Source organism: Lactuca sativa, chromosome 5 (assembly GCF_002870075.4).
Source record: "Lactuca sativa cultivar Salinas chromosome 5, Lsat_Salinas_v11, whole genome shotgun sequence".
Classification (NCBI taxonomy): domain Eukaryota; kingdom Viridiplantae; phylum Streptophyta; class Magnoliopsida; order Asterales; family Asteraceae; genus Lactuca; species Lactuca sativa.
The window spans coordinates 293,093,635-293,119,194 of record NC_056627.2 but is presented as its reverse complement, the minus strand read 5'-3'; the positions used below and the strand labels follow the sequence as shown (position 1 = coordinate 293,119,194).

General features: G+C 35.6%; 1 protein-coding gene and 1 pseudogene across 2 annotated transcripts in view; both read left to right on the top strand.

Annotated features, from left to right (window-relative positions):
• The window catches only part of LOC111910367 (ribosome biogenesis protein WDR12 homolog), a 67,856-nt gene extending 43,489 nt beyond the window's left edge, over nt 1-24,367 (top strand). The window contains exons 1-9 of one of the 2 annotated variants that reach the window (XM_052771771.1): nt 22,250-22,363; nt 22,480-22,642; nt 22,848-22,948; nt 23,130-23,233; nt 23,374-23,409; nt 23,487-23,572; nt 23,671-23,738; nt 23,826-23,933; nt 24,017-24,367. In XM_052771771.1, coding sequence (XP_052627731.1) covers nt 22,480-22,642; nt 22,848-22,948; nt 23,130-23,233; nt 23,374-23,409; nt 23,487-23,572; nt 23,671-23,738; nt 23,826-23,933; nt 24,017-24,199 — 849 coding nt within the window. In that variant the 5' untranslated portion in view covers nt 22,250-22,363 and the 3' untranslated portion in view covers nt 24,200-24,367. Of the gene's footprint in view, nt 1-22,249; nt 22,364-22,479; nt 22,643-22,847; nt 22,949-23,129; nt 23,234-23,373; nt 23,410-23,486; nt 23,573-23,670; nt 23,739-23,825; nt 23,934-24,016 lie in introns of those variants that run through there. The other variant, XM_052771770.1, reaches the window with a different exon arrangement.
• LOC122197927 (ATP synthase subunit alpha, mitochondrial-like) lies at nt 701-1,456 on the top strand (annotated as a pseudogene).
• Nucleotides 24,368-25,560: the final 1,193 nt, after the last annotated feature.

The following is a 25,560-nucleotide window of genomic DNA, read 5'->3' as shown; positions in this document are numbered from 1 at the left end:
ATTTTGCTTCGCCCCCACAGCTAAGGTTCGTGTTTTTTCTTTTCTCTTTCTTCTTTCATTCGTGTTTGTGCTGTTGTCGATTTTTCCAGCGCCGAGTTCTTGAACAATTCACTGTTAATTGCAGCTAAACTGCGTTTTCAGATGGATATCGATGGAGATGTTGAAGATGTTTCAAGAAGAGTACAGGTGCGATTCGTTACGAAGCTTAAACCGTCGTTCAAAGCTCCGACGACAACCATTGCCCTCCCTTCTACCCTCACAAGGGAGGGTCTTTCGTCCGTGGTTAATAACCTTCTTCAATCAGGTCCGACTAGTCGCTTCTGGCGAAGCTTCTAGAAGGCCGACCACTACATAGAGAGATCCATATACCATTCATGAGCGATAGCGAAGCCTAGAGAGGCGCATGGCAGGATCCAAGAGCTTAGAAAGGGTCAGGAAAGGAGCAGAGAAGGGGTTGGATTTCACCTATGATCAGATCAATGGGCAACCATAGTTTACTTTTTTCGTAGTGTTGTTAACATTGTTGAAAGCTCATTACTTATTTAAGTAGGCCTCGCTTTTCGGAGCTGCTCCCAGCTCACACTATGGTGGAGGAGGTGCCGTGAAGATCTAGGAGTGTGAGCAGTACGAGCTGAAAGGCTCCCATACTGTTTGGAGGCCAGGGGGCATAGATGCCAAACAAACCTGGCTAGGTAACATAATGGAAATGTTTCGGACTGCAAATCCTGGAATGACGATTGAAGCTATAAAGCTTGATAATGGGGAATGGTCATATGATGCCAAGGAAATCATGGAGATGGGTACAAAGTGATTCGAGACTCTTTACATGGATGAAAGCGATCAGGATGTGAACTTCTCTTTTGGATGCACCTATCCCTCTATTGATCAACACTTGTTAGTTGGCGTTGGGAGGGGTCTTTGGTAGTGATACTGATATTAAAGAAGGAGATCTTGTCAAGCGCACTGGCTCTATTGTGGATGTCCCTGCGGGAAAGGCTATGCTAGGGCGTGTGGTCGACGCCTTGGGAGTACCTATTGATGGAAGAGGGGCTCTAAGCGATCACGACCAAAGACGTGTCGAAGTGAAATCCCCTGGGATTATTGAACGTAAATCTGTGCACGAGCCTATGCAAACTGGGTTAAAAGCGGTAGATAGCCTGGTTCCTATAGGCCGTGGTCAACGAGAACTTATAATCGGGGACCGATAAGCGGAAAAACAGCTATTGATATCGATACCATATTAAACCAAAAGCAAATGAACTCAAGGAGCACCTCTGAGAGTGAGACATTGTATTGTGTCTATGTAGCGATTGGACAGAAACTCTCAACTGTGGCACAATTAGTTCAAATTCTTTCCGATGAGACTTTCCAGCTCGAGGCTAGAAGCTACCAACACTTTAATACAAACAAAAACAGAAATCGGAATTCATGGGGCTATCTATCTGTACAATTCTAGTTCAAGCTACCTTCTGGATGGAGCAAGAAAAGGTATGCGCAGGCGCAGTAGTTCAAGGCGGACAGGTAAGGGTAGGTAGTAAAGGCTTAGCATAGGCAGGTTCCACATTGTGTCGAACCATTTCTTGTCGATCGCGGATATGGAGAAGCTTCCGGTGGTGACTGCTCCATCGACATTAGAACGAGGCAAACCGCTACTTATCACAACCTCTGGTGCCGGTGGAGGTTTGACCTCGGCGCCGATGAGGATGAACTATGTGAGGATTAAGGTGTCGGACGTCATCCGCAACGTCAAGATCGTGGTGCACAGTGTGTACTTGCCATTTCCACATATTAATCCTGTGGCTGCGGCTTACGATAGTATCCTAGGAGGCTCAGAAGTCTCAGGAGGAGATCAGACGATGGAAGGAACGTGTGCTGCTCTGGATGGGCATGGGCCATTCGTTGAAGATAAAAGTATATCGAACCCATATGAAGTTTTACCATGAGCAGATTATATCCATTGAGCAAATATAGGTTCGATTAAGATTTGCTTCTCCGGAGTACCAAAGGCAAGCATGACATCATTATGAACATAAAGTCCCAAGGTCGTCCGTCTGAACATTGGGGCAGTAACGAGAAAAATGCCCCACTCCTCCATATTCATAACAGTTACCGGATCTCCTCTGCAGTAAGCTCTGCTGGCCTCGCCCTCCAAACTGATGGCGTCTCGACGTTCTCCTTGAAGCCGTCCTGTCGCTCTCCCCCTTTAAGAAGTTTGTAAAAAGGTCTTTGCACTACGTTTCTGCTTATCCTGACTTGAACCATTTTGCCACCAGTAAAACTTAAGTTCTGCTTGTGTAAAAAGAGCATGAACTTCGGTAACAGTTCCATGAAATTATCTGCAATTCGAAGATCAATGATTCAATGCTATAAGTTAGTTGTTGACCGATTAGTTTTTACACATTTAAGTCATCTAACCTTAACTTTTGTTTAGGAAACGATGATTGGAAACATGAACCATTTGATTTCTTGATTGATGGTGAGCTAGTGAGGATGTCACTTGAAGACTTTCTTCTTGCCAAAGGAATCTCAGCGGTATACTTATTTTTCTTCCCTAAGTCGCCATAGCCCGGCAAAACAGGTGAGAGTATGATTGTGAGTATAATGAGAGTGGTCTATGGACTAAGTCGCCATAGCCCGACAAAACAGGTGAGAGTATGATTGAAATAGAGATCTAACAATAGAAGGATGAAAGCATTTGGATAAAGATTTCCCAAAAGATTAGATGTATGTCAATAACATCAGCATTAAAGATGTAACAAGTTCGGGAAAATGACCTAGGAGTAGGTCTTACATCAAACCATAAAGAGAAAATTTGACAGAACTAAGACCTGATAGACTGAGGGTTCAAGGTCTTAAAATAAGCGGGAAATTAATACTAGAGTCTATACATAGACCTAATTATGTCCAAAAGACAAAGTAGAGTAGACCCTACTTGCGACGAGAACCGCTCGAATGAGCCTTTGATTCTGCGAGATGACGCTCCATTTCCAACATACGCCTTTCGAACGTTGCCTGACGTGCTCGAAGTTCCCTGACTTCAGCTTTGGTTGCAGTAAGTTTTCTCTACAGGACCTCATTGTGGCCTAGAGTTCTTCCATGAGCAGCTTGTAGATGGCGAATGCAGACTGTATTGACTCCCGCATCGACATCAACTTCCATGACTCGGTTGATGGCTGCCCTACCCTGCTCATTATTTCGAGCAACCCTGCGAACCAGAATAGGCAAGATTCTGTCTGTTGAGCCTCCCTCACTTAAATTGTAAAAGCTTTTTTCCCCATTGTAGGGTAAGGGTTGACCCTGCTCATGACTCCATTTGCCCAAGTTCTCCGCCCACAAAGGTGACGGGCCTTGAAAAGCCGAACAAGGGTTAGGATTTGGGATTGGAGCCACTAGGGGTAGATCATCGACTTCTTGCTCGAAGTCATAATCCTCCGGGAAGTTTTCTGCGAAGTCATCATCTAAAGGAATTGCATGATTCTCTTCTGGCTCCTCATCGAGCCATTTACCATTTCCTTGGTTGGGAAAGTACGGGTCGTCGGGGAGATGGAATCTAGCCATGTTATCTACACGAGAATAGGGGTAAAAGAAATAGTTAATGGACGTACTACTTAAGATAAATATAGGATGACCCTTACCAGCTACTTCAATACTCGAGTAGTGCATACCAGTCATATGTAATCAAAACAGAATAGACCTTCGAATAAGTGACCCTAACTCTAAGTCCACAACAAAACAAGGAATAGGAAATAAAACAAAGATCACAGTCTCTAATTCTATGACACCCAAGTCACATAAAACCTTAGCGTATCCACTCAGCAAATATTGACATACTAATAAAGACATTTTAGTTCTCAAATAAGTAATTATAGTAACACAAAATACTTCTATAGTATTTTAAGTTTATGTTATGTTCTAAAGTTTTCATTGTAGTAGTGTCGGTAAGTTTTTAGACTTTCTGCAACACCACAACCATTCCTAGGCACATGCTAATCACTTCCAGGAAAGATATAGTTGTTTAGACGTAAAATTGTAAAAGTCGAATATAGTGTTTTGTATAGTTTCGCATTTTATGTTATTTTACTAAGTCATCTTTATGCGAAGTGAAATGTCTAGACTTATTATATTTTTTGTACACTCATGTTCCCTATAAATAGGGACTGAGGTTAGAAGTAGAGAGAGATTTTTTTCGTAACAAATATCTCTTTTCTGCTTATGTTGTAATCAGTCTTTATCAATATGAGATCTGATTAATATTTACTCTTCGTGTTCTAAATTTTCATTTACTGAAATCAAACTTTTCTTTCTCAAATCTCGATAACAATTCTCATCAATTGGTATCAGAGCAGGATTCAAACTGTTTCGATCTGATTTTCGTGTTAGAATCATTTGCTTTTTGAGTTGCAATTTACTCAAAATTTTCCGCGCATTTTGGTTTTGAAAATTAATCACATTGATCTTCAGATTTGAATTGATTCTGTTTTTGAATTGTTAAATCGAGTAATCGATTAGTGATTTGTGATCAATTCAATTGATCAAATTCTCAATTTCATCAAGTTTTTCAAGCTTTATGAAAATTTATGTGTTCATCAATGGCAAACTTCAACATGAATACAATGACTTCCTTTTCTCACTTGCTTGGTTCTTCAACCAAAATTCCGATGTTAATTCCAGAATACTATGATCATTGGGCTAATAGAATGGAAGATTACTTAAATGGAATTGATGAAGAACTTTGGAATTGTATTGATGGAACATTGCAAGCTCTTGTTAATGTTCAACCAATTGGTCCATCTACTACATCTACTAAAGTTGCTGATCAAGAAAAATGGTTGAAGAATAATGAAAAGAGGTGCATGAGGGAACTAAGAGGTGCTCTTCCTCCTATGGTTTATAATTACATTCGTAGTTGTAAAACAACAAAGGACATCTGGAATACTGTAAAAGAGAAGTATCCAGGTTCCGAAAAGACGAAGATAAACTATGTGAAGCAATGTCTAGTTGAACTGAAGGAATTCAGACAAAAGGATGCAGAAACTCTTGAAAATTACTATGATCGTCTGAATGAGCTTATGTTTCGCTGCAATAGGTATGGAATCACTAGGTCTCTCATGGAGTTCAATTTAACTTTCATTATGGGTCTTCGCAAGGAATGGCGAAGTGTGAACATGATGATTAAGAATCAACAGAGTTTTGATACAACTAAATTGAATGATCTCTACAATCAACTGAAAACACATGAATGTGAAGTTTCAGAAATGTATGAAGAATCAAAACAAAGTATTCGAGGTCCTTTGGCTCTTGTTTCAAATGTATCAGAAACTGATGTTAATGAAAAAGATGGTTCAGATGATGAAGGATTTTTGATGAACTCCGATGATGAAGCTGTGGCATTCTATTCAAACAACAGAGTTAAGAAGTTTTTCAAAAAGCCTTTTAATCCAAAAGGAAAGGCTAGTGATGTGAAGAATGCAGTCACAAAAACTGGAGGGGAGGAGAGGAAGAAATTGGAGAAAGCTGATGAGAAACAAAAAGATGCGAAAGAAGTGAAGAAGCTGAAAGGTGATTCAGGAATTTACTGTCACTACTGCAACGGTGCGAATCATTTTGCAGTTGATTGCATGTTGCGAAAGAAAGAAGAGAAGAAGGAAAAAGTTAAAGATGAAGCATACTACTCTGAAAAGATTGAAGAGATACGTGCTAAGACCAAAGGAGTGTCTTTGGTTGCGAAAGGTGAAATTGATAATGAAGAAAGTGGTACGTATCAGATCTAGTCTTCAGGATCTGATGATGAGGAAATGAGGCATCCCACACATGGAGCAATGTTCGCAAGTTTTGAAGATTGCGAAGAGGAAATTTCAGGAAGGTGCTTCGTATCCAAATCCACGGACAAATCACGCATGACAACCAAGGTACGTGCAATACTTGAATCTTTTAATATTCCTTTATCTGCTTATGATACTGAAATTGTTTCATTGATGAAACTGTGGCTTATTTTGATTCTGTTATTGTGTCTGCTAGTACTGAAACTCAAAAATTAAGTATGCAACTAGGTGAGACACGGAGAGAATCAGAAATAAAGAGGAGCAGAGTAGAAAAACTTGAAATGCAGATCAAAAATATAGATTGTGATAGGAATAATCTTACAAATGATGTTAGGTTGTTGCTAGCACAAAGGAACATATATAGTAATTCTGCCAAACGGCTATATGCAAAATTAACTGATTTACATCATTCTTCTGACATTAGCAAAGAACAACATAGGAAACTGTTACCTTTTCTTGAATATGAACGTGAAAAAGTTGATGTTGTTTCTTATGATTGTGAAAGTACACTTGCTCAATTTGACAAAATACCTGATGATAGATATACATATGATATTGTCAAAATTGATGAATTTCTGAATGTTGATGAGTTAGTTAACATTGTCAATGAAAGTTTGACAAAGAGTGAACAAGTGAAAATCTTAAAGAAAACAGAAAATTCAACTCTTGCCTCTCAATTCAATTATGCTGATATTGATGAAAATTCAGATAAAGTGAGTGAAATCATTGAGACAGAAGAGGAAGAAGAGGTATATTGTTCTCAATTGTCAATAGTTAATATCACATCTAAGATTAAAGGTAAAGAAATTATTGTTGATTCGATAGTAGAGGATGAAATTGATAAACCTTTAACTTCACAACATTGTAAGTTTGATAATGTGGAAGTTGAAAGCTGGAAATCAGATGATAATGAAGAAAACAGAGTAGAAAAGAAAGATTCAGATGAAACACCTCAACGAGTTGTGGTTGATCAAGTGTTTGAAAATACAAAAGAATTTGACAAAATTTTAAATGACAAAGGCGCACATTATTTGGAAACCAACACAGTGGTATATCCAAATTTTGTATGTACTGATAAAACCATTTTTCCAAATCAAGTTTTGTTGATAAAAGTCCATATGTTCGCAAATAATAAACAAACAAATTTTGTTGATAAAAGTCCATATGTTCGCAAATATGACAACAATCGAAAATTTGAGAATTCGCAAAAATTTGCAAATAATCAAAAGTTTCAAAATGTTGACAAATTCACGAAAACTTCATCAAGTTTGACAGATTCAACTCAAGCAAAAATAAAATTTTCACCAAAACAACCAAATTTTCCAAATCCTTTAGTTTCAAAACAGACCAAAGTTTTATATACAAAAGGAAAATCTGATGTAAGTACAATCAATCGATGGTTTGAAGGGAAAGGAAGAAAATATCAAAGTGGGAAGTTTTCAGAGCAACAAATCAAGAATGCATTTGACAAGTTCGCAAATAACTCTTCCACTGCTAGTTCATCATCTTATCATTCGCAAGTTCCAGTTCAAAAATGGAAACCAGTTATCAAAAATGTGAATGTTGTGAAGGATAAGATTACAATCAATGGAAATCCAAAACTATTGAATGACTATATCTCAATATCTAGATCTGATGATGTTGATATAATGGATTCTGTTACAAACAAAGTGAAAACATGGTTTTTAAATTCAAAGAATTTGTTTCATTTTACTAATGATGGACCCAACAAGTCTTGGGTTCCTAAATTCTTTCAATAAATGCAGGTGATGTGTGACGAGCAATATGATTCGAAATGGTATATTGATAGTGGTTGCTCTCGTCATATGACTGGAAGAAAGGAAAACTTGTGAGATTATAGAAGCTTGGAAAATGCAGGAGTAGTCAAATTTGGGAATAATCACAAGTGTCAAGTGAAAGGCTATGGGAAAGTCACAAATAGAAAATTCACTCTGAACAGAGTTACTTATGTTGAAGGACTTCAACATAATTTGATAAGCGTGTCACAACTTGTTGTTGGTACTGGAAATCAAGTTGTATTTAATGAAGATGGAAGTATCATTTCAAATGCGAAGTCAAATGAAATACTTCTCAAATCCAAAAGATATGGTGATATGTTTACATTGGACATCAAATCAATTGTGGGAAAACCTGTTGTGTGTTTACTATCAAAAGCATCTAATGATCTCAGCTGGCTTTGGCATAGAAGATTGTCACACTTGAATTTTCGAAATATTAATAAACTTGTCACTGAAGATTTAGTTCGAGGGTTACCAGTACTAAAATTTGACAATGATTCTTTGTGTGCAGCCTGCGAACAAGGAAAACAACATTGAAAAGGTCATCCGATTGTGATAGATTCAAAAATCGTAGAACCATTGGAATTTCTTCACATTGACTTATGTGGACCGTCGACTATTGCTACAATCAATAAAAAGCGGTATATTTTAGTTGTTGTAGATGATTTCTCTCGATTCACATGGGTGTTTTTTCTCAGGTTGAAATCTGAAGTTGCTCAGACGATGATTGATTTTATCAAAAAGATTGAACTTAGTCTGAAGAAGAATGTAAGAAAAATTAAACGTGATAATGGTTCTGAGTTTAAAAATCAAACTCTTGATATTTTTCTCACAAGCAAAGGCATTTCGCATAATTTCTCATCACCATATACTCCACAACAAAATGGTGTTGTTGAAAGAAGAAATCGATCTCTATGCGAAGCAGCCAGAACCATGTTAACATATGCGAATCCACCTCAATATCTTTGGGCAGAAGCAGTGTCCACTGCATGTTATACTCAGAATCGATCATTCATTCATCGAAGATTCAATGTTACTCCATATGAAATAATCAATAATCGGAAACCTAATGTAAAATTCTTTCATGTTTTTGGTTGCAGGTGCTTTATCATGAATCTCAAAGATAATTTGTCCAAGTTCCAAGCTAAAGCTGATGAAGGCATATTCTTAGGATATTCACAGAATTCAGTTGCATACAGAGTGTTTAATAAAAGAACTAGAAAAGTTGAAGAAACTTTCCATTTAACGTTTGATGATTACTATCTTAAACAGATGGATAGTAAATTTGAAAATAAATCAATACTTGTGGATTCAAATACTCAAATTGATAATTCTGAAATCAATGATTTTGATTATGACTTAATTTTCGGAATTCCTGACAGGGCAATTGACGCAGAAAATAATGCTCCTGATAATCAAACAACATAATCCTCAAAACATACTGATGATTCGACAATAACTACAACATCGATAACTTGTGAAAGTACGCCTGATATTCGTATGGAGGAGGAGCATACGAGTATTCATGAAGATAGTCAGCCAACTTTCGAGGGGGAGAATGAAATTATGAATCATCAAGCTGAGGGGGAGCATTCGCAGAATCAACAGGAACATCATTTTGAGGGGGAGCATCAAGATGAAGATCATGTTGAGGGGGAGCATGATGAAACAGGGACAATTAATCTTGATGAAAATGATGAGTTTCATGAACTAAATGATATTTTTTCTGTTGCAGGATCTGAAAATGAAGATATGTATGAAGATGCACCATTAGAATTTGATCCTAATTTTCCACCACTTGAGAAATGGACAAGAAATCATCCAAAAGAACAGATAATTGGTAATCCACAAGATGGTGTGTTGACAAGAGCTCAAATTCGTGCGAAAAATGAGGTACTGAATGCGAACCAAGAACTATGTATGTTTAATGTCTTTATTTCGAAAATAGAGCCAAAGACAGTAAAGGATGCTATGGAACACTCAGATTGGGTTGTTGCTATGCAATCTGAACTGGTTGAATTTGAACGAAACAAGGTTTGGAGATTAGTTTCTAAACCTTCTGATGTTTCAATTGTCAGATTAAAATGGATTTTAAAATCAAAACCGACAAAGATGGCAATATTATTCGAAATAAAGCTAGACTAGTGGTTAAAGGTTATTCGCAACAAGAAGGGATAGACTATGAAGAAACATTTGCACCTGTTGCAAGACTTGAAGCAGTTCGCATATTTTTAGCTTATGCAGCTCACAAAGACTTTGATGTTTATCAAATGGATGTTAAATGTGCATTCTTAAATGGAGAACTAGAAGAAACAGTGTATGTTGAACAACCACCAGGATTTATAAACCATGAACATCCTAATCATGTTTACATCCTAGATAAGGTTGTATATGGATTAAAACAAGCACCAAGAGCCTGGTACGCAACACTTACAAATTTCTTGAAACAATCTAAATTTAAACAAGGATCAGTTGACCCCACATTATTTCGCAAGAAAGTTGGGTGTCATCTAATGCTTGTTCAAATTTATGTTGATGATATTATCTTTGGCTCAACTAATCCAAAATTGTCAATTGAATTTGAAAATCTAATGAAAAGTCAGTTTGAAATGAGCATGATGGGAAAAATTAATAATTTTCTTGGCTTAAACATAAGACATAACAGGGATGGAATCTTAATCAATCAAGAAAAATATACGAAGAACTTGCTTGAAAATTTTGGAATGTCTAATAGCACGAAACTCAGAGTACCAATGGCAGTAGGAACAAGACTAACTCCTTCGTTAGATGCTCCTGCTGTTGATTTAACACTTTATCGAAGCATGATAGGGTCTTTATTGTACTTAACTGCAAGTAGACTTGATATTATGTTTTCGGTTTGCAATTGTGCTAGATATCAAGCTAATCCCAGAGAACCTCATTTGACTGTAGTGAAAAATATTTTTCGCTATCTTAAGGGAACAGTTTCTTTAGGACTTTGGTATCCTGCGAAAACGGAGTTTTTCATTCAAGCTTTTTCAGATTCTGATCTAGGAGGATGTACTTTGGATAGGAAAAGTACGAGTGGTGGATGTCAACTATTGGATGGGAAGTTGGTGAGTTGGCAATCAAAGAAACAAACTTGTGTGGCTATATCAACCGCTGAGGCAGAATACATTGCTGCTGCTGCTTGCACTTCGCAAATTATTTGGATTCAGAGTCAACTTCGTGACTATGCAATAAACATGAAAAAGATTCCTTTGTATTGGGATTCGCAAAGTGCAATTCGTATTTTTCATAATCCAGTACAACATTCAAAGACAAAACACATTGCTCTTCGATATCATTTTATCAAAGATCATGTGGAAGATGGGAATATTGAAATTCATTTTGTTAAAACAACTGAACAACTTGCTGATATTTTTACAAAACCTCTTGATGAAAAATCATTTGTTAGAATTTTAGCAGGTTTGGGGATGATTAATGCGAATTCAATTTCAAAAACTCATGACTAAAAGTCTTGTTCAGCAGTTATGAGTCAAATTTGTTCAGATGTTACTGTTCATTTAGAGGCTTGGCATGGCTTCGCATCCACATCTTTTCGCATCTGAGATCGTCACAACTAAGGTAAGGTTTACGACTAACTTTGTAGGGTCTTTTTTTTTTTACTTTTGAAAAATTAAAAATCCAAAAAGATTTTATTTTGTTATGTTTTTTTAATTTTGAAAAATTAAAAATCCAAAAAGATTTTATTTTGTTATGTTTTTAATTTTGAAAAATTAAAAATCCAAAATGATTTTATTTTGTTATGTTCTTACTTTTGAAAAATTCAAAAATCACAAAAATATTTTTGTTTTCTTTGTTTTTTAAACTTTGTGTGCTGAGAATTTAATAGAGGGCTAAAATGCGAAGATGTCATACTTATGTGTTTCTACGAGAAGGTATTAAATTTCTTTTAAAAACTAGTTAGGATGTCCCTAGAAGCATGCTGCTGTCTGTAGACCAAAAGCCTCAACAAGACTCAATGTGTGAAAAGAAAGCCTTAATGAAATTATCACATGAAAATTTCTTCCCAAAAAGGCTTATATTCGCATAAGTCAAAAAGAGCTACCTTACTCTTCTCAAATGAGTTAAGAGTTTTCTGTTTTGTCCATTATAATAGAGGTACACTCCGATTCTTATCCAATCTTTTTATATCAAACAATTCTTACACTCCAAATTTTTGAAGAGATTTGTCCTTGAGCTCTTTGATCAAACCAATCAAAACCTAGACAAATCACAAGTCTGTGTTTATGATCTAACATCATGAGTCTGTGATGGAAGTGAAATCCAAAAATCATAAACCTTAAGGAATTGACGGGGAACTTTGTTCCAGATTTTTACGAAACCTTTGTTTCAGTATCAAAAATTTCGAAACTTCAAATCATATTCAATTTGCATGTGTGGTCTTGATCAAATATTCACAACCAACAATGTTTGTTACCCAACAAGATCCAGAACAAATTTTCTTTTGAATATGATTTCTGTGTAAGTTTTATTCGTAAATCCTAGTCATGATAAATATTTTCACAAGCCAACTTGTCACTGACTACACTGGTCAAACAAGTAATTTCATTTACAATTTATCACCTTATGTTAAGGCTGATATGTAATGAAATTTCAAACCAATCCAAAATGTCTTTTAAAAGAAGCCCTTCGATACTTCTCTACAAGTATTCGATTCTAATTCACGGGAAACTACACAAGGTGTTGATTATCTCTCTTGATGATTAACGAAGCAACCTTTGCCTGGGGTTTAACTGCATTCATGTCAAATTCAATTTTTTGACATCACAAAATTCCAAATTTTTTGTTTCTCATCTTATTCTATTGACACAATGCACACACGAAATCCTTGAGGTTTTGAGTAAAACCAACTCAGACTGATGATTTCGCAAATCTGGCATATGACTTCACTTTACATCCCAAAAGTGAAAGAGCCTTAACTCCATGCGAAGGGTTTTAACGGTTCAGATTCTATAACGGGAAACTTGACAGGCTGTGTACTCAAGATGGTTGGTATTCTATCCGGTTTTCAAGGAGATGTGACAGTTACTTTTTAAAGCATGGTTATCTTTTGCAGTCATGATTCGATTTTCAAGGTGCCACATCGGATAACATTAAATGCATCCCGCTTTAATTTCAAATCAATTTGAGTAAACTATAAAGGGGGGGATCAAGAACACTATATACGGTTACGCAAACAGAACTCTCAAAAACCTCCAAAGTTTCAATCTTGATCAAACTTCATCTCTTTCAAACCCTAAAAATGGCAGCCACTCAATCCAATACTGACGAAGTTCTTTCTCAATCCCTGATGAAAATCCAAAGCACAAACTATCAAGTTGATCCAAATGTATCTTCTTATCCTGAAGGTTTGAAGATGCTTATCGTTGCCCTGAAACGATCACCTCTGTCTACTGCCATGTTTAGTTCCTTCTCTGTTCCGATGACATGGTTATCCTTGGCAGCTTCAACGACATCATACAATCATACAGCGGATGTGATCACATTCAACTTGATCAACAACAAACGGGTCAAACTTTCCAAGAAGATGTTTGTTGAATTCTTGCAGATTCCAAACAACCCTCCATTTGTCAAACCTGTCAACTCTCAAATCATTCACATGTTCAACGAGATGGGCCATCAACCAGAGCTTGAGAAGATCAGTGACTTTCGAAAGTCTGGGTTGCCGTGCATATGGAATTTCTTATTTGGAATTTTTCTTAGATGCCTAACAGGAAGATCAGTTGGACTGGATAGAGGACGAATGGAAGTATATGCCATGGTTATGGGCATATACTATGATATAAACGTTGATTATGCCACCCAATTATGGAAGGAATTTGTTAAGAGTCTCGAAAACACAAATTCGGAAAAGGGGATTCCGTGTGCAAGGTATTGGAGCTTGATTCTGGAGAAGGTCTATGAAAAAGAAGACTTTCCAGTAATGGAGGATGTTGAAGTTGCAGAATTTTCTTTGTATCAGTTTCCAAAGGCAGTAGAAGATGATGAGGCAATTTTTACTCATGTGGCTCGCATTCCAGATGCGATGCTTCGCAAGGTATCTCAAACTCACAAAGTCTTGGTGAGATATTTGCGAACAATTGATCAATCAGAGCAGACTGGAGTATTATTGGATGTTGTTGCTACGTCAAAGAAGAAGAAGCTCATAAAGAAGGATGTGAAGGGTTCATCTTCACAATAAGTTCAAGATGAAGATATTCAGATTAAAGAAACTTCATCGAAATCAAAGAAAGAAATAATACCTTCTAAGTCTGGGGTATTGAAGAAAATTCGCAAGGCTGAGGTAAGCAGTAAAGGCGTTACTATTCACAGTATTCCAGCTCCGGTTTCTCCAGGAAAGAAAAGACAAACAGCTGAAGATGTTACCAAAAACATGCAACGTACTCTCATCAAAAGAAGAAAGATGGTGATTCGCAATGAATCATCTGATGAAGAAATAGTACCAGAAACTCCACCAGTGACATCTACGGTAAATGTTTCATTACCTATCATTCATACTTCGCAAATCTCTACCACCTTACCACTCACCAAACCACTCGAAATAGTCACTACCAAATCAGTTTCTGAGGAGGTACCTATTTCTGATACGGTTGTCAACGTATCTGATACGGGGGCACCTATCCTGAGTGTTGCAACCACAATCCCAATCTCCTTACCTATTTCATTACCAATTGTTTCAATTCCATTTACAACTTTATCCACCACCTCATCAATTTTTGATCATGCTCTTCAAAACCCATTTACAACACTTTTTCCATCTCAATCACCCAAAAATCCTCAACCTTCGCAACCTTTATCTGATAATGAAGCTGAAGGAGGTGCCTTTGGAGGGATAATTGAAGACATTCATTTTGATTCAGAGGAGGAGGATATTCCTGATCATATGCTTATGACAGGAAAACAATTTAAAATCCTGAATCAGAAATTGAATGCTATTATTCAGTCGCAAGCTGATTCTGGCAGGATGTCTTCTATTTCAGCTATGGAGGTTGATGTAATGATCAAAGGTGCTGAGAAGCGTATTATGGAGAAGGTTGATCAATCCGACAAGAATAATAAGCTTCGCATTCAAGCACAAGGGAGCAATTTTTCTTCAGAGGTCAAGGATTTGAAAGCTGTTGCAAAAGAACGTCATGTCCTTTTTGTACAAGATGTGAAGAAAGTTCGGGAAGATGTCAACTATAAGCTTCAAGAGTTGAAGTCTGAACTTGCGAAGGAGCTTCAGGATATTCATACTCAAAATGCTGAAGTTCAAAAGCAGATTGCAGAGGTTTCTTCAAGAGTACAAAAGTTTGTTGATGTTCCTATTCTTGAAGCCCATAACGAAGAAACAAAGCAGAAGTTTGATCAGCTGACCAAGTTGATGACTGAGCTTAAAATGGTGGTTTCGCAATCTTCAACAACACAAATTCTCACTCCTGAGTTCTTGTCTCTAAAGATTAATACTTTAGAACAAGCAATTCAGAAAGCTCTTGCTCCACTTGCCAATTTTACTTCTTTACTACCAAGGAGTGCCCCACCTGTTTTCACAGGGGTGCAAGGGGGAGAGAAAAGCTTAAGTAAAGAAGAGGATGCGAAGACAGTTGGGAAAGTTATATCTACTCAGCTTAAAACTACTCTTCCCATACTTACGAAGCCAATTTCCTCAACTACAATAACCACAAAAGCGATTGCCAAAGGAATCGTTATTGGAGAAAAAGAAAGAGTTTCAAGTTCAAAACCTCAAACAAATATGGTGGGAAAAGGAAAAGGGATATTGTATGAAAAATCAAAGGAGGAGAAGAAAGCTGAGGCTGAAGCAGAGTTGGAAAGAATGAGGCAAATACAAAGCATTATGAGGCAGAGGGCAAGTGATCCTCCCACAATGAACAAAGGAGATCCTGCGAAGCTTTACTCTTATGAAACTATAGAGTCAAAAGTTGTGGGGAGGGAAATGTACGAATTCGAGAAGAAGCCATAGAGAAGTTATGATATTGCGAATTCAGACAATTGTCAGCTGGATTTTCCAATCAATGAAATGCTATTCATCACTGCTCAGTACAAGATTAGTGAGAAGTTTGATAATCCTGATGATTATACACACATGAAAATCAGATTTCATGCTGTCTTGGGGAAGAATCCAGATGAAGTTTGATCTTTAATGAAGATCAAAAAGGTGCTGACAATCAAGAAAGATGTATTGTTTGAATACATGCTTCAAAATTTTCGTTATTTTGTTATCCGAGCAGACAACAAGCAGTATGACTTCACGGTAGCTGATTTTCCTTTGATGAACTGCAATGATTTAATTCAAGTGGCTCTGAGTTTGAAGCATATGGAAGAAAATAAGCTCAAAGGCTCTTAGACTGAAGTGTTCAAGATAGGCTTCGCACATGTGAAGACATGCATCGACAATTACTTTGATTGTTTGGCTCTTGCAGATGAAGAACTGGCTAATGTGTTGGGAAGAGAGGTGAAAGTTCCTTGGGAAGAAACTTTATCTCAATCAGCATTAACGAAATATGTTGTTGGGGAAATATGTCTGAAACCTTTCGGCATGGTGTTTTCAGGAAGAGATACAAAAGGGAAACCTAAGAAGTTCTTGTTTAAAGTCTTAGAGGTGGAAAGATATAATTCTTCGCAATATACGCACTTTATTGTTCGTATGAACAATTGCAAGAAGAACAATGAAGGAGACAAGAAAGATCTCAAGAAGGTGATCTCCTGGTATGGAGAAGTGCGAAAGACAATCCACTCAGCTGTTCAAAAGCTTATGGGATGAATAGCTTCGACTGTTTACAAAGGGGGAGATTGTAGATGTAAAATTGTAAAGTCGAATATAGTGTTTTGTATAGTTTCACATTTTATGTTATTTTACTAAGTCATCTTTATGCAAAGTGAAATGTCTAGACTTAGTATATTTTTTGTACACTCATGTTCCTTATAAATAGGGACTGAGGTTAGAAGTAGAGAGAGATTTTTTTTGTAACAGATATCTCTTTTCTGCTTATGTTGTAATCAGTCTTTATCAATATGAGATCTGATTAATATTTACTCTTCGTGTTCTAAATGTTCATTTACTGAAATCAAACTTTGCTTTCTCAAATCTCGATAACAATTCTCATCAAGTTGATCAGGCTATATAATCTGATTATATGTCCCCAAGCCTACTTGTGCAGTCCAACAACCACAATAGTTTTGTTCTGTTCTAGTATGACATTGATCCTAGTATGAATGCTTGTATGTATACTTTAGTTAAATATTTTATTATTTAAAAGTATAAACTCTTGGTCATAGTATTTTAATCCCGATGTGTTTATAGCTGTATATCTTTCATGGGTTGATATACTCAATTCACTATAAACAAAGCTCTTATACCAATCTGTCACACCCCCAAACCAGAACGACGGAAACGTTCGAGACGGAGGACGTCGTCATGTATAGTATCATAACAATGCACAATAGTAAACAAGCAACAACATCATCCATTGCATTAATACTATAATTTAATACAAGTGTGTTCTTTGTATAGTTTCAAAGACACCAAAATATGAATCAAAATAAAAGATGAGTCTTGAATGTGCTCCGTATTCTCAAAACCTGGTCCAATGTACCTGTCTACTGGTGACCTGAGAATACAAGTTATTTTGAAAGAGTAGATCAACATTTAAGCTGGTGAGTTCACAAGTATTTTAGTGTCAAATGTTTGTATAAGTTTGAAGAAAGTGTTTGTAAGTGTTTGATGTAAATGTTTGTAAGTGTTTGATGTAAATGTTTGTATCTCCTAGAAAATCCTATCTTTCTACTTACAATGAAATGTAGTCTTCTACCAAGACTCGATTGTTCTGTATGCTTGTCCTTTTGTAAAAGCGAGTGTTTTTCCCAAGTATGATTATCATTACCAGAAAATAATTTACATTACCGTTTATGTGAGAAGATCACTATATGTATGTAATGGGAAAATGAAGATGTACTGTAGTATTGTATATAGTAACTACCAATGTACTAACTACCTTAAACCAATTGTTTAATTAAGGTAAAATGTGATGAGATTATAACCATACTTGATTGACTACTAAAACACCACGTTCGAAGACGTCGAAATGGTATGGAATTCTTCACCCGTAGACCTGCAGGTCCCACTGTAGCTAGCAGCAAGGTGTAGGATGGTCAATCCCATAAAGATCTATACACAAACTCATGCTCTCCCTCCAGGAGAATCTGGTTACAAAACATGACACAGCAGTATATTGCCATGCCATGATGTAGTGGCTCACATTAATCTTATATTGTTCTTGTATTAGTGTAGTATGTTCTTTGTGTTTCTCGTTATAGTATGTTCTTTGTTTTTCTCGTTATAGTATGTTTGAACTGACTCATGTATGAACTGACTCTTGTAAGTTTCATTGTTCTAGAAATAGTGAGTGGTAATCCTCTAAACTACACCTATTATAGTTTACTAGTACTGTTGTGTGAATGACTGATCATGTTTGTACACCTTTGCTACCCAAAGGTATTGAACTGGTTGGAAGAACTTTTATATCTACATACATATACATAATATATAACTAAGATTTAAACGACACTCGGACAAACAACCAATACCCTAAGTCCACAACCAAACAAGGAACAGGAAATAAAGCGAGTTATCAGTCCTAAGCGCTTTCAACCTTATTTATATAACTATATCTATATAGACATGATTTTGACAATATATAAGTTTAAAAAAGTTTTGTAAAATGATAAAAAGTTTATCATATAAAAGATTTTTAACCATTTGAATAGTTATTGATGACTTGTTGTCAGTTTATAAAATGATTTGAAATAGTTTGTTTGATAACATAGTTTTGAAGTATAAGAAATCCTCTTATTTGATGGTTATAAATCACATGTGATTGATACTATAACTATAATGTTTTCTTCTTGTATCCCCCCCTAAAAGGATTTAAAATCATTTAAAAGATAATTTTAGGGGTATGAACTCACCTGTAGTGAGTGATTCGAATGTAAGATCGATTAGGATGCTAAGTGTGTTAAGTGAAGTCTTGAGCACAAACGGATCTTATTAAGCATATAATGACACATGTATGTATATAATTAGTGTATTTAACAACTAATCATGTATTGGAAACATCCGTAGGGACTAGGAAACACTTGGAATGAAGTGTTACAATCACATATGATTGTACAAAAGGTGTTCACGGCCACATAAGGATGTGTTTACGACCAAGGGGTGTTCACGGCCAATATGTTTACGGCCCAAGAGTGTTCATGGCCAAGGATTTTACGACCAACACATGAACTTGAAGGGTTTTCGACCATGGATTGAAGGGTTCACGACCACCTTATGAACTAAGAAGGGTTTATGACTGTAAAATCTTGATGTTCATGCATAATATGGTTGATTCTTGGTTGCTAATCATATGCTTCTAATGGAAAACATGTATATGGAAAGGATACTTATGTTTTGGAAGCTTAAAGGGGTGATTACGGCCCAGAGAACTAGTGTGTGTTCTTGGTGATTTGAAGATCTAAACCCAAAAGAGATGAATCCATGGATGAAATCATAGGGTTTCATAAGATCAAGAAGGATATCAAGAAACAATGGAAGAATCACTAACAAATTTGAAGAGAAAAGGAAGTGTTCCTGATGATACTTGAGAGATAAATGAGTGTTCTTGACTTGAAGATGTGAGAAGTGAAGAAATAATGAAGGAAGTATATTATATAGGGAAAGGTTCACGGCTGCCAAGAGTTTACGACCGTAAACTCTAGTTTGCGACCATAAACTCCTTGTGATGGAGTTTCCGACTTGAATGCAACACAATGAACTTTAGTTAACACATCCTAAAACACAATCCTTGAATGTACTAGGCTTAGAACACTCAAACAGACCCTTAACAATGCTAAAAGATAGAAGAAACAAGTCTGACTTTTGATTGAATTGTTTGGCTTTACAAGACAGAAATTTCGGGTTGTCATAATAGGCAAGATCTGATTGTTGCCATCCATGGCTACTGCATGCAAGATGGTGCCTTTGTACTTTCCCTTCAAATGAGCACCATCCATAATAATAACTTTTCTACAACACTCTCTGAAAGCACGTATCTGTAACAACAATATAAAAACCATTAATATATCAACAATATAATTTGTTTATAAACATTTAAGAAAATAACAAATATATTTAAAAATATATTACCACGCATCTAATAGCGAAAAAGCAATACTCAAAATGATCATCCGAACCAGTTTTTATGTACGCCACAGTACCAGGATTATGTTTCTTCATATTGTGAAAATAAACTGGAAGTTTGGAGAAACTTTCTTTGGGGGTCCCCATCATCAATTCCAAAGCAAATTCTCTAGCATGCCACGCTTGTGAATAACTCATATTTATTTGTAGCAAAGCATTCATATCTCTAATTATATCATTAGGCCTCCAAAATCTCAAACTTCCTTGACTCATAATGTCATGTATTATGGTTCCCAAAACTTTGCTATTTGATTGCCTATGATTTGGGTGTATAAGCAATGAAGAACATGTATGCTCGTCATTAAACGTCTTAATTTCAAACATTTCTATTCCTTTAATGAGAGATGCGTATAAACGCCAATGACAATTTTCTCTCATACAAACAACCTGGTACCGAGATTTTGAAGATTTTTGAACCTTTATCTGAAACTTTTCTCTAATGGCTTTGAATTTAACAGCAAAAGCTAGGTCTTTTTGGTGTTATAGGTTTGATTAACAATTAATTTATCATTCGGACCTAAACTCTGAAATGGTCCAGGTTCAAGAATAGGTTCTGGACAATTAGGAATAGAAGGAATATAATACCATGGATTAAAAGCAATTTTTCGTTGCGTGTACTCATCATCCGACCACCCTTCATTTGATTTTTCCTCACATCTTCGATAATCAATTTTAGGAACTTCTTCAAACTCGAACAAATTTTGACGTTGTAATTCAGTCATGCCCATTTTTGCTTCTTTATCATTATCTGATACAAAAGTATCATTATCAGATACAAATGTATCATTAACCAAAACTTTTTTTTTCATAACACACCGTCACTTCATTTCCTCTTCCCCTTGAACGGTTTCCATCACATTGGCTTTCTCTACGACCTCTATTAGTTTTTGCTAGATTAAACTGGTTGTTAACCACTGCTTGTTCTTCAGCTTCTTCACCTACCACCGTTAAATATAAATGCACCGTCTTCTTTGATTCAGATATTACATGTCTCAATTGAAATACATCAGCTTCATCTCCAAGCTCCATGACATACCCTAACTCCGGGTGTTTAAAAGACAAACATATATGAATATTTAACACACCTGCCTTAATTCTAACCATTTGTAATAACATTTCATGGTCAATGTTAGGAAGAAGATTTAAACCATAGTTTTTCACATTATTTCTAATGTAAACCACATCTCCATTAGCTAACTGCCACGACTCTCCCGTACACAAAATAATAAAACTCGTTTTACAAATCACTCTCCACAAACACAATGAAAAAACAACTTCTACTAGTAATTGAAACTTACAAACTCACAAAAAACCACTTAAATACGTCTATAACTTCTATAACTGATTCGCAGATGTGTACACCGATCCGCATAAAACAGTTTTGCATATTCCCTAACAGTTATGCAGAGGTGTATATTGATCCGCAGAAAACAGTTCTGCGTATTCCCTAACAGTTATGTAGAGGTGTACATTGATCCATAGAAAACAGTTCTATAACTGATCTGCAGAGGTGTACATTGATCCGCAGAGGTGTACACTGATCCGCAGAAAATAGTTTTTACGTGGCTAAGTGATGTGTCAAAAACTCCTTACCTGGACTTTTGCATATCAAAGTTTTCGTGGTTCGATTTGAATGAATGAAGTTTATTTCTAAGTATGTTTATTATGAAGTTTGTAACATATCAAAGTTTCCGTAGTTTGATTTGAATGAATGAACTTTATTTCAAAATATGTTTATTACGAAGGTTGTATGTTTATGTTTTCTAAAGTATGTTTTGTAACCTAGTTAAAGTATGTTTATCATTCAGAATACCAATGTGTGTAATTTTATATAAAACATGAAATATTTGTATAATTTTTATTAACCACACAAGTTTTTAAAAAATGTAATTAAATAAGAAAAAGGAAAAACAAAAACAATTTTTTTTACATAATAATCACATAATACCTTATGTGATTAAAAAAAATAATAATATTAATAAACGAAAAAAAATGAAAAAACGAAAAAATAAAAATAAAAAACCAAAATCCGTAGAAGTGTTCATGGTTCCGCAGAGGTGTTTATGGTTCTGCAAAACCCCTCTGCGGAACCTGTGGTCATTTTCCAAAATCTTCGAAAAAAACCCTATATTTTTTATTATTTCTTGAATTTTTTTTAAAAACAATTTATAGGTGCCTCGGGTGTCCGATAAATCATTTTTAATAAATCACTTACATCTAAATTATCAAAAACTATTTGTTTCAACAAAACTCCTTTTTTTCACCGTTTAGAAAAATTGACTGATATACCCTTAACCTAAACCTTATACATCGACAGAAACAGAATGCCTCCAATCCATCGTTGCTTCTGCCACTCCTCAAGCGCATCCCTGCTTGCCGCCGTTAGCCATATCCTCACCGGAGATCGTCGCAGCCCATAGCAACACCGGAGCTGTCGATATTCCTTCGCCCCCACAGCTAAGGTTCGTGTTTTTTCTTTTCTCTTTCTTCTTTCATTCGTGTTTGTGCTGCTATCGATTTTTCCAGCACCGAGTTCTTGAACAATTCACTGTTAATTGCAGCTAAAGTGCATTTTCAGATGGATATCGATGGAGATGTTGAAGATGTTTCAAGAAGAGTACAGGTGCGATTCGTTACAAAGCTTAAACCGCCATTCAAAGCTCCGACGACAACCATTTCCATCCCTTCTACCCTCACAAGGAAGGGTCTTTCGTCCGTGGTTAATAGCCTTTTTCAATCAGGTTATTCGTCTTTACACTACGTTTCTGCTTAACCTGACTTGAACCAATAAAACATATATTATGTTCGTGTAAAAACATCATGAACTTCGGTAATAGTTCTCTGAAATCATCTGCAATTCGAAGATCAATGATTCAATGCTATAAGTTAGTTGTTCACCGATTAGTTTTTACACTTTTAAGTCATCTAACCTTAACTTATGTTTAGGAAACGATGATTGGAAACATGAACCATTTGATTTCTTGATTTATGGTGAGCTAGTGAGGATGTCACTTGAAGACTTTCTTCTCGCCAAAGGAATCTCAGCGGTATACTTATTTTTCTTCCCTAAAATTCATAGCGATTAATCACACATTCATCATCTAAACAATTCGAATCAAAAGCTTGTAATCTGAGAAATATACATTGATAAAACAAAACAAGAAGATTTACATTTAAGCGATGTCATTAATCTTCTCAACCTATCGTCACATCATGATACAACTTCAGGAAAAAACCCTAGAAATTGAATACATAAAAGCTGTAGCTCCACGCAAGGAAGAAGATCCTTCATTACATGATGATTGGGTCAGTGCAGTTGATGGATCAAATCAGTAAGCCCTATACTTTCATCCTTGTATCTATCCCTCTTTTTCTTCAAATTCACCTTTCTTCTTCTTCTTCTTCTGTCAACTCAATAGACAATTTGTTGAAACTGAGTAAATTTCTTTCTTTCTTTCTTTCTTTCTACAAGGTTCATTTTGACAGGTTGCTACGATGGATTAGGAAGGTAATTTCATAACCTTTTTTTTTCTTTTTTCATGAAATAACAAAAACATATGTTTCTCTTTAAATATATAAATTCAGGATATGGAAAGGTCCAGGAAATTGTACACATATTTTAGAAGGTCATAATGGTGCAATAACATCAGTTGGTGTTGTGAATTCAAAAGGTATACACTTGTTTTACAAACTAAATCTTCATTTTTTTTATTTATTTTAATAAAAAGTAAGTTATTTCTTTTCTCATTATTTCTCACTAAATCTTCAGATAATGAAAACGACACCAATAAGGTTGTTGCAACTGGATCAAAAGACAGAACTGTGAAACTCTGGAAGGTAATTTTAACTTTTACATTAAAAAAAACTCTTATTAAAAAATCAACAACTAAAAAAAATAAAAATATTTTTTTTTTCAACTTGAAGTTTGATCCAGAGCTTCTATCAGAAAACCTAAAGATTAGTTCTTTCAGAACTCTTGTTGGGCATACTGCTTCAGTTCAAAGCCTTGCATCACAACCTAATGGCAATTTGGTAATTTTTCTTTTTTCTCAATAATCTTTAATATTTTTTACATTTTTGCCACTATCTCTCACCTCTCTCCTCCTCCATTACAGATATGTTCAGGTTCTTGGGATTGCAGAATCAATGTGTGGCAAACAGAGTCTAATGAAGCAGATATTGTTTCAGTAAAGAAAATGAAAAAAGGGAATAAGCAAGAAGAATCTCAATCAGAGGTATATTTTTATATTTTAATTTATATTTTCATTAAGTTTATTGATAATTTGGTTAAAAAATAAATATAGGGGGAGGATGTATCTACACTTGTGGGTCATACTCAATGTGTATCTTCGGCTGTTTGGCCTGAATATGGAACGATTTATTCAGCATCATGGGATCATTCTATTAGAAGATGGGATATTGAAACAGGAAAAGATACAATAAACATGGTATTATATAATTATTATTATTATATAGGGTTAATCTCAAAATAATACGTTATATTTTGAGTTTTTTTTTTCTTTTTTCCAACCAAAACCCTTAACTTTGTATTTTCTTTTTTCGAAAAAAAAAATTCCAACCTTCTAAATGCTTCCTAATAAACCCTCAACTTTTTTTAGTTTCTCTCGAAAGAACCCCCACACATTTAGTCTTTTTTTTTTGGCAAAAACTGACTAAAAGGGCCAGATTGGAAAAAATGAAAATGTAGTCTTCTACCAAGACTCGATTGTAGTCTTCTACCAAGACTCGATTGTTCTGTATGTTTGTCCTTTTGTAAAAGCGAGTGTTTTTCCCAAGTATGATTATCATTACCAGAAAATAGTTTACATTACCGTTTATGTGAGAAGATCACTATGTGTATGTAATGGGAAAATGAAGATGTACTGTAGTATTGTATATAGTAACTACCGATGTGCTAACTACCTTAAACCAATTGTTTAATTAAGGTAAAATGTGATGAGATTATAACCATACTTGATTGACTAGTAAAACACCACGTTCGAAGACGTCGAAATGGTATGGAATTCATCACCCGTAGACCTGCAGGTCCCATTGTAGCTAGCAGCAAGGTGTAGGATGGTCAATCCCATATAGATCTATACACAAACTCATGCTCTCCCTCCAGGAGAATCTGGTTACAAAACATGACACAGCAGTATATTGCCATGCCATGAAGTAGTGGCTCACATTAATCTTATATTGTTCTTGTATTAGTGTAGTATGTTCTTTGTGTTTCTCGTTATAGTATGTTCTTTGTTTTTCTCGTTATAGTATGTTTGAACTGACTCATGTATGAACTGATTCTTGTAAGTTTCATTGTTCTAGAAATAGTGAGTGGTAATCCTCTAAACTATACCTATTATAGTTTACTAGTACTGTTGTGTGAATGACTGATCATGTTTGTACATCTTTGCTACCCAAAGGTATCGAACTGGTTGGAAGAACTTTTATATCTACATACATATACATAATATATAACTAAGATTTAAACGACACTCGGACAAACAACCAATACCCTAAGTCCACAACCAAACAAGGAACAGGAAATAAAGCGAGTTATCAGTCCTAAGCCCTTTCAACCTTATTTATATAACTATATCTATATAGACATGATTTTGACAATATATAAGTTTAAAAGAGTTTTGTAAAATGATAAAGA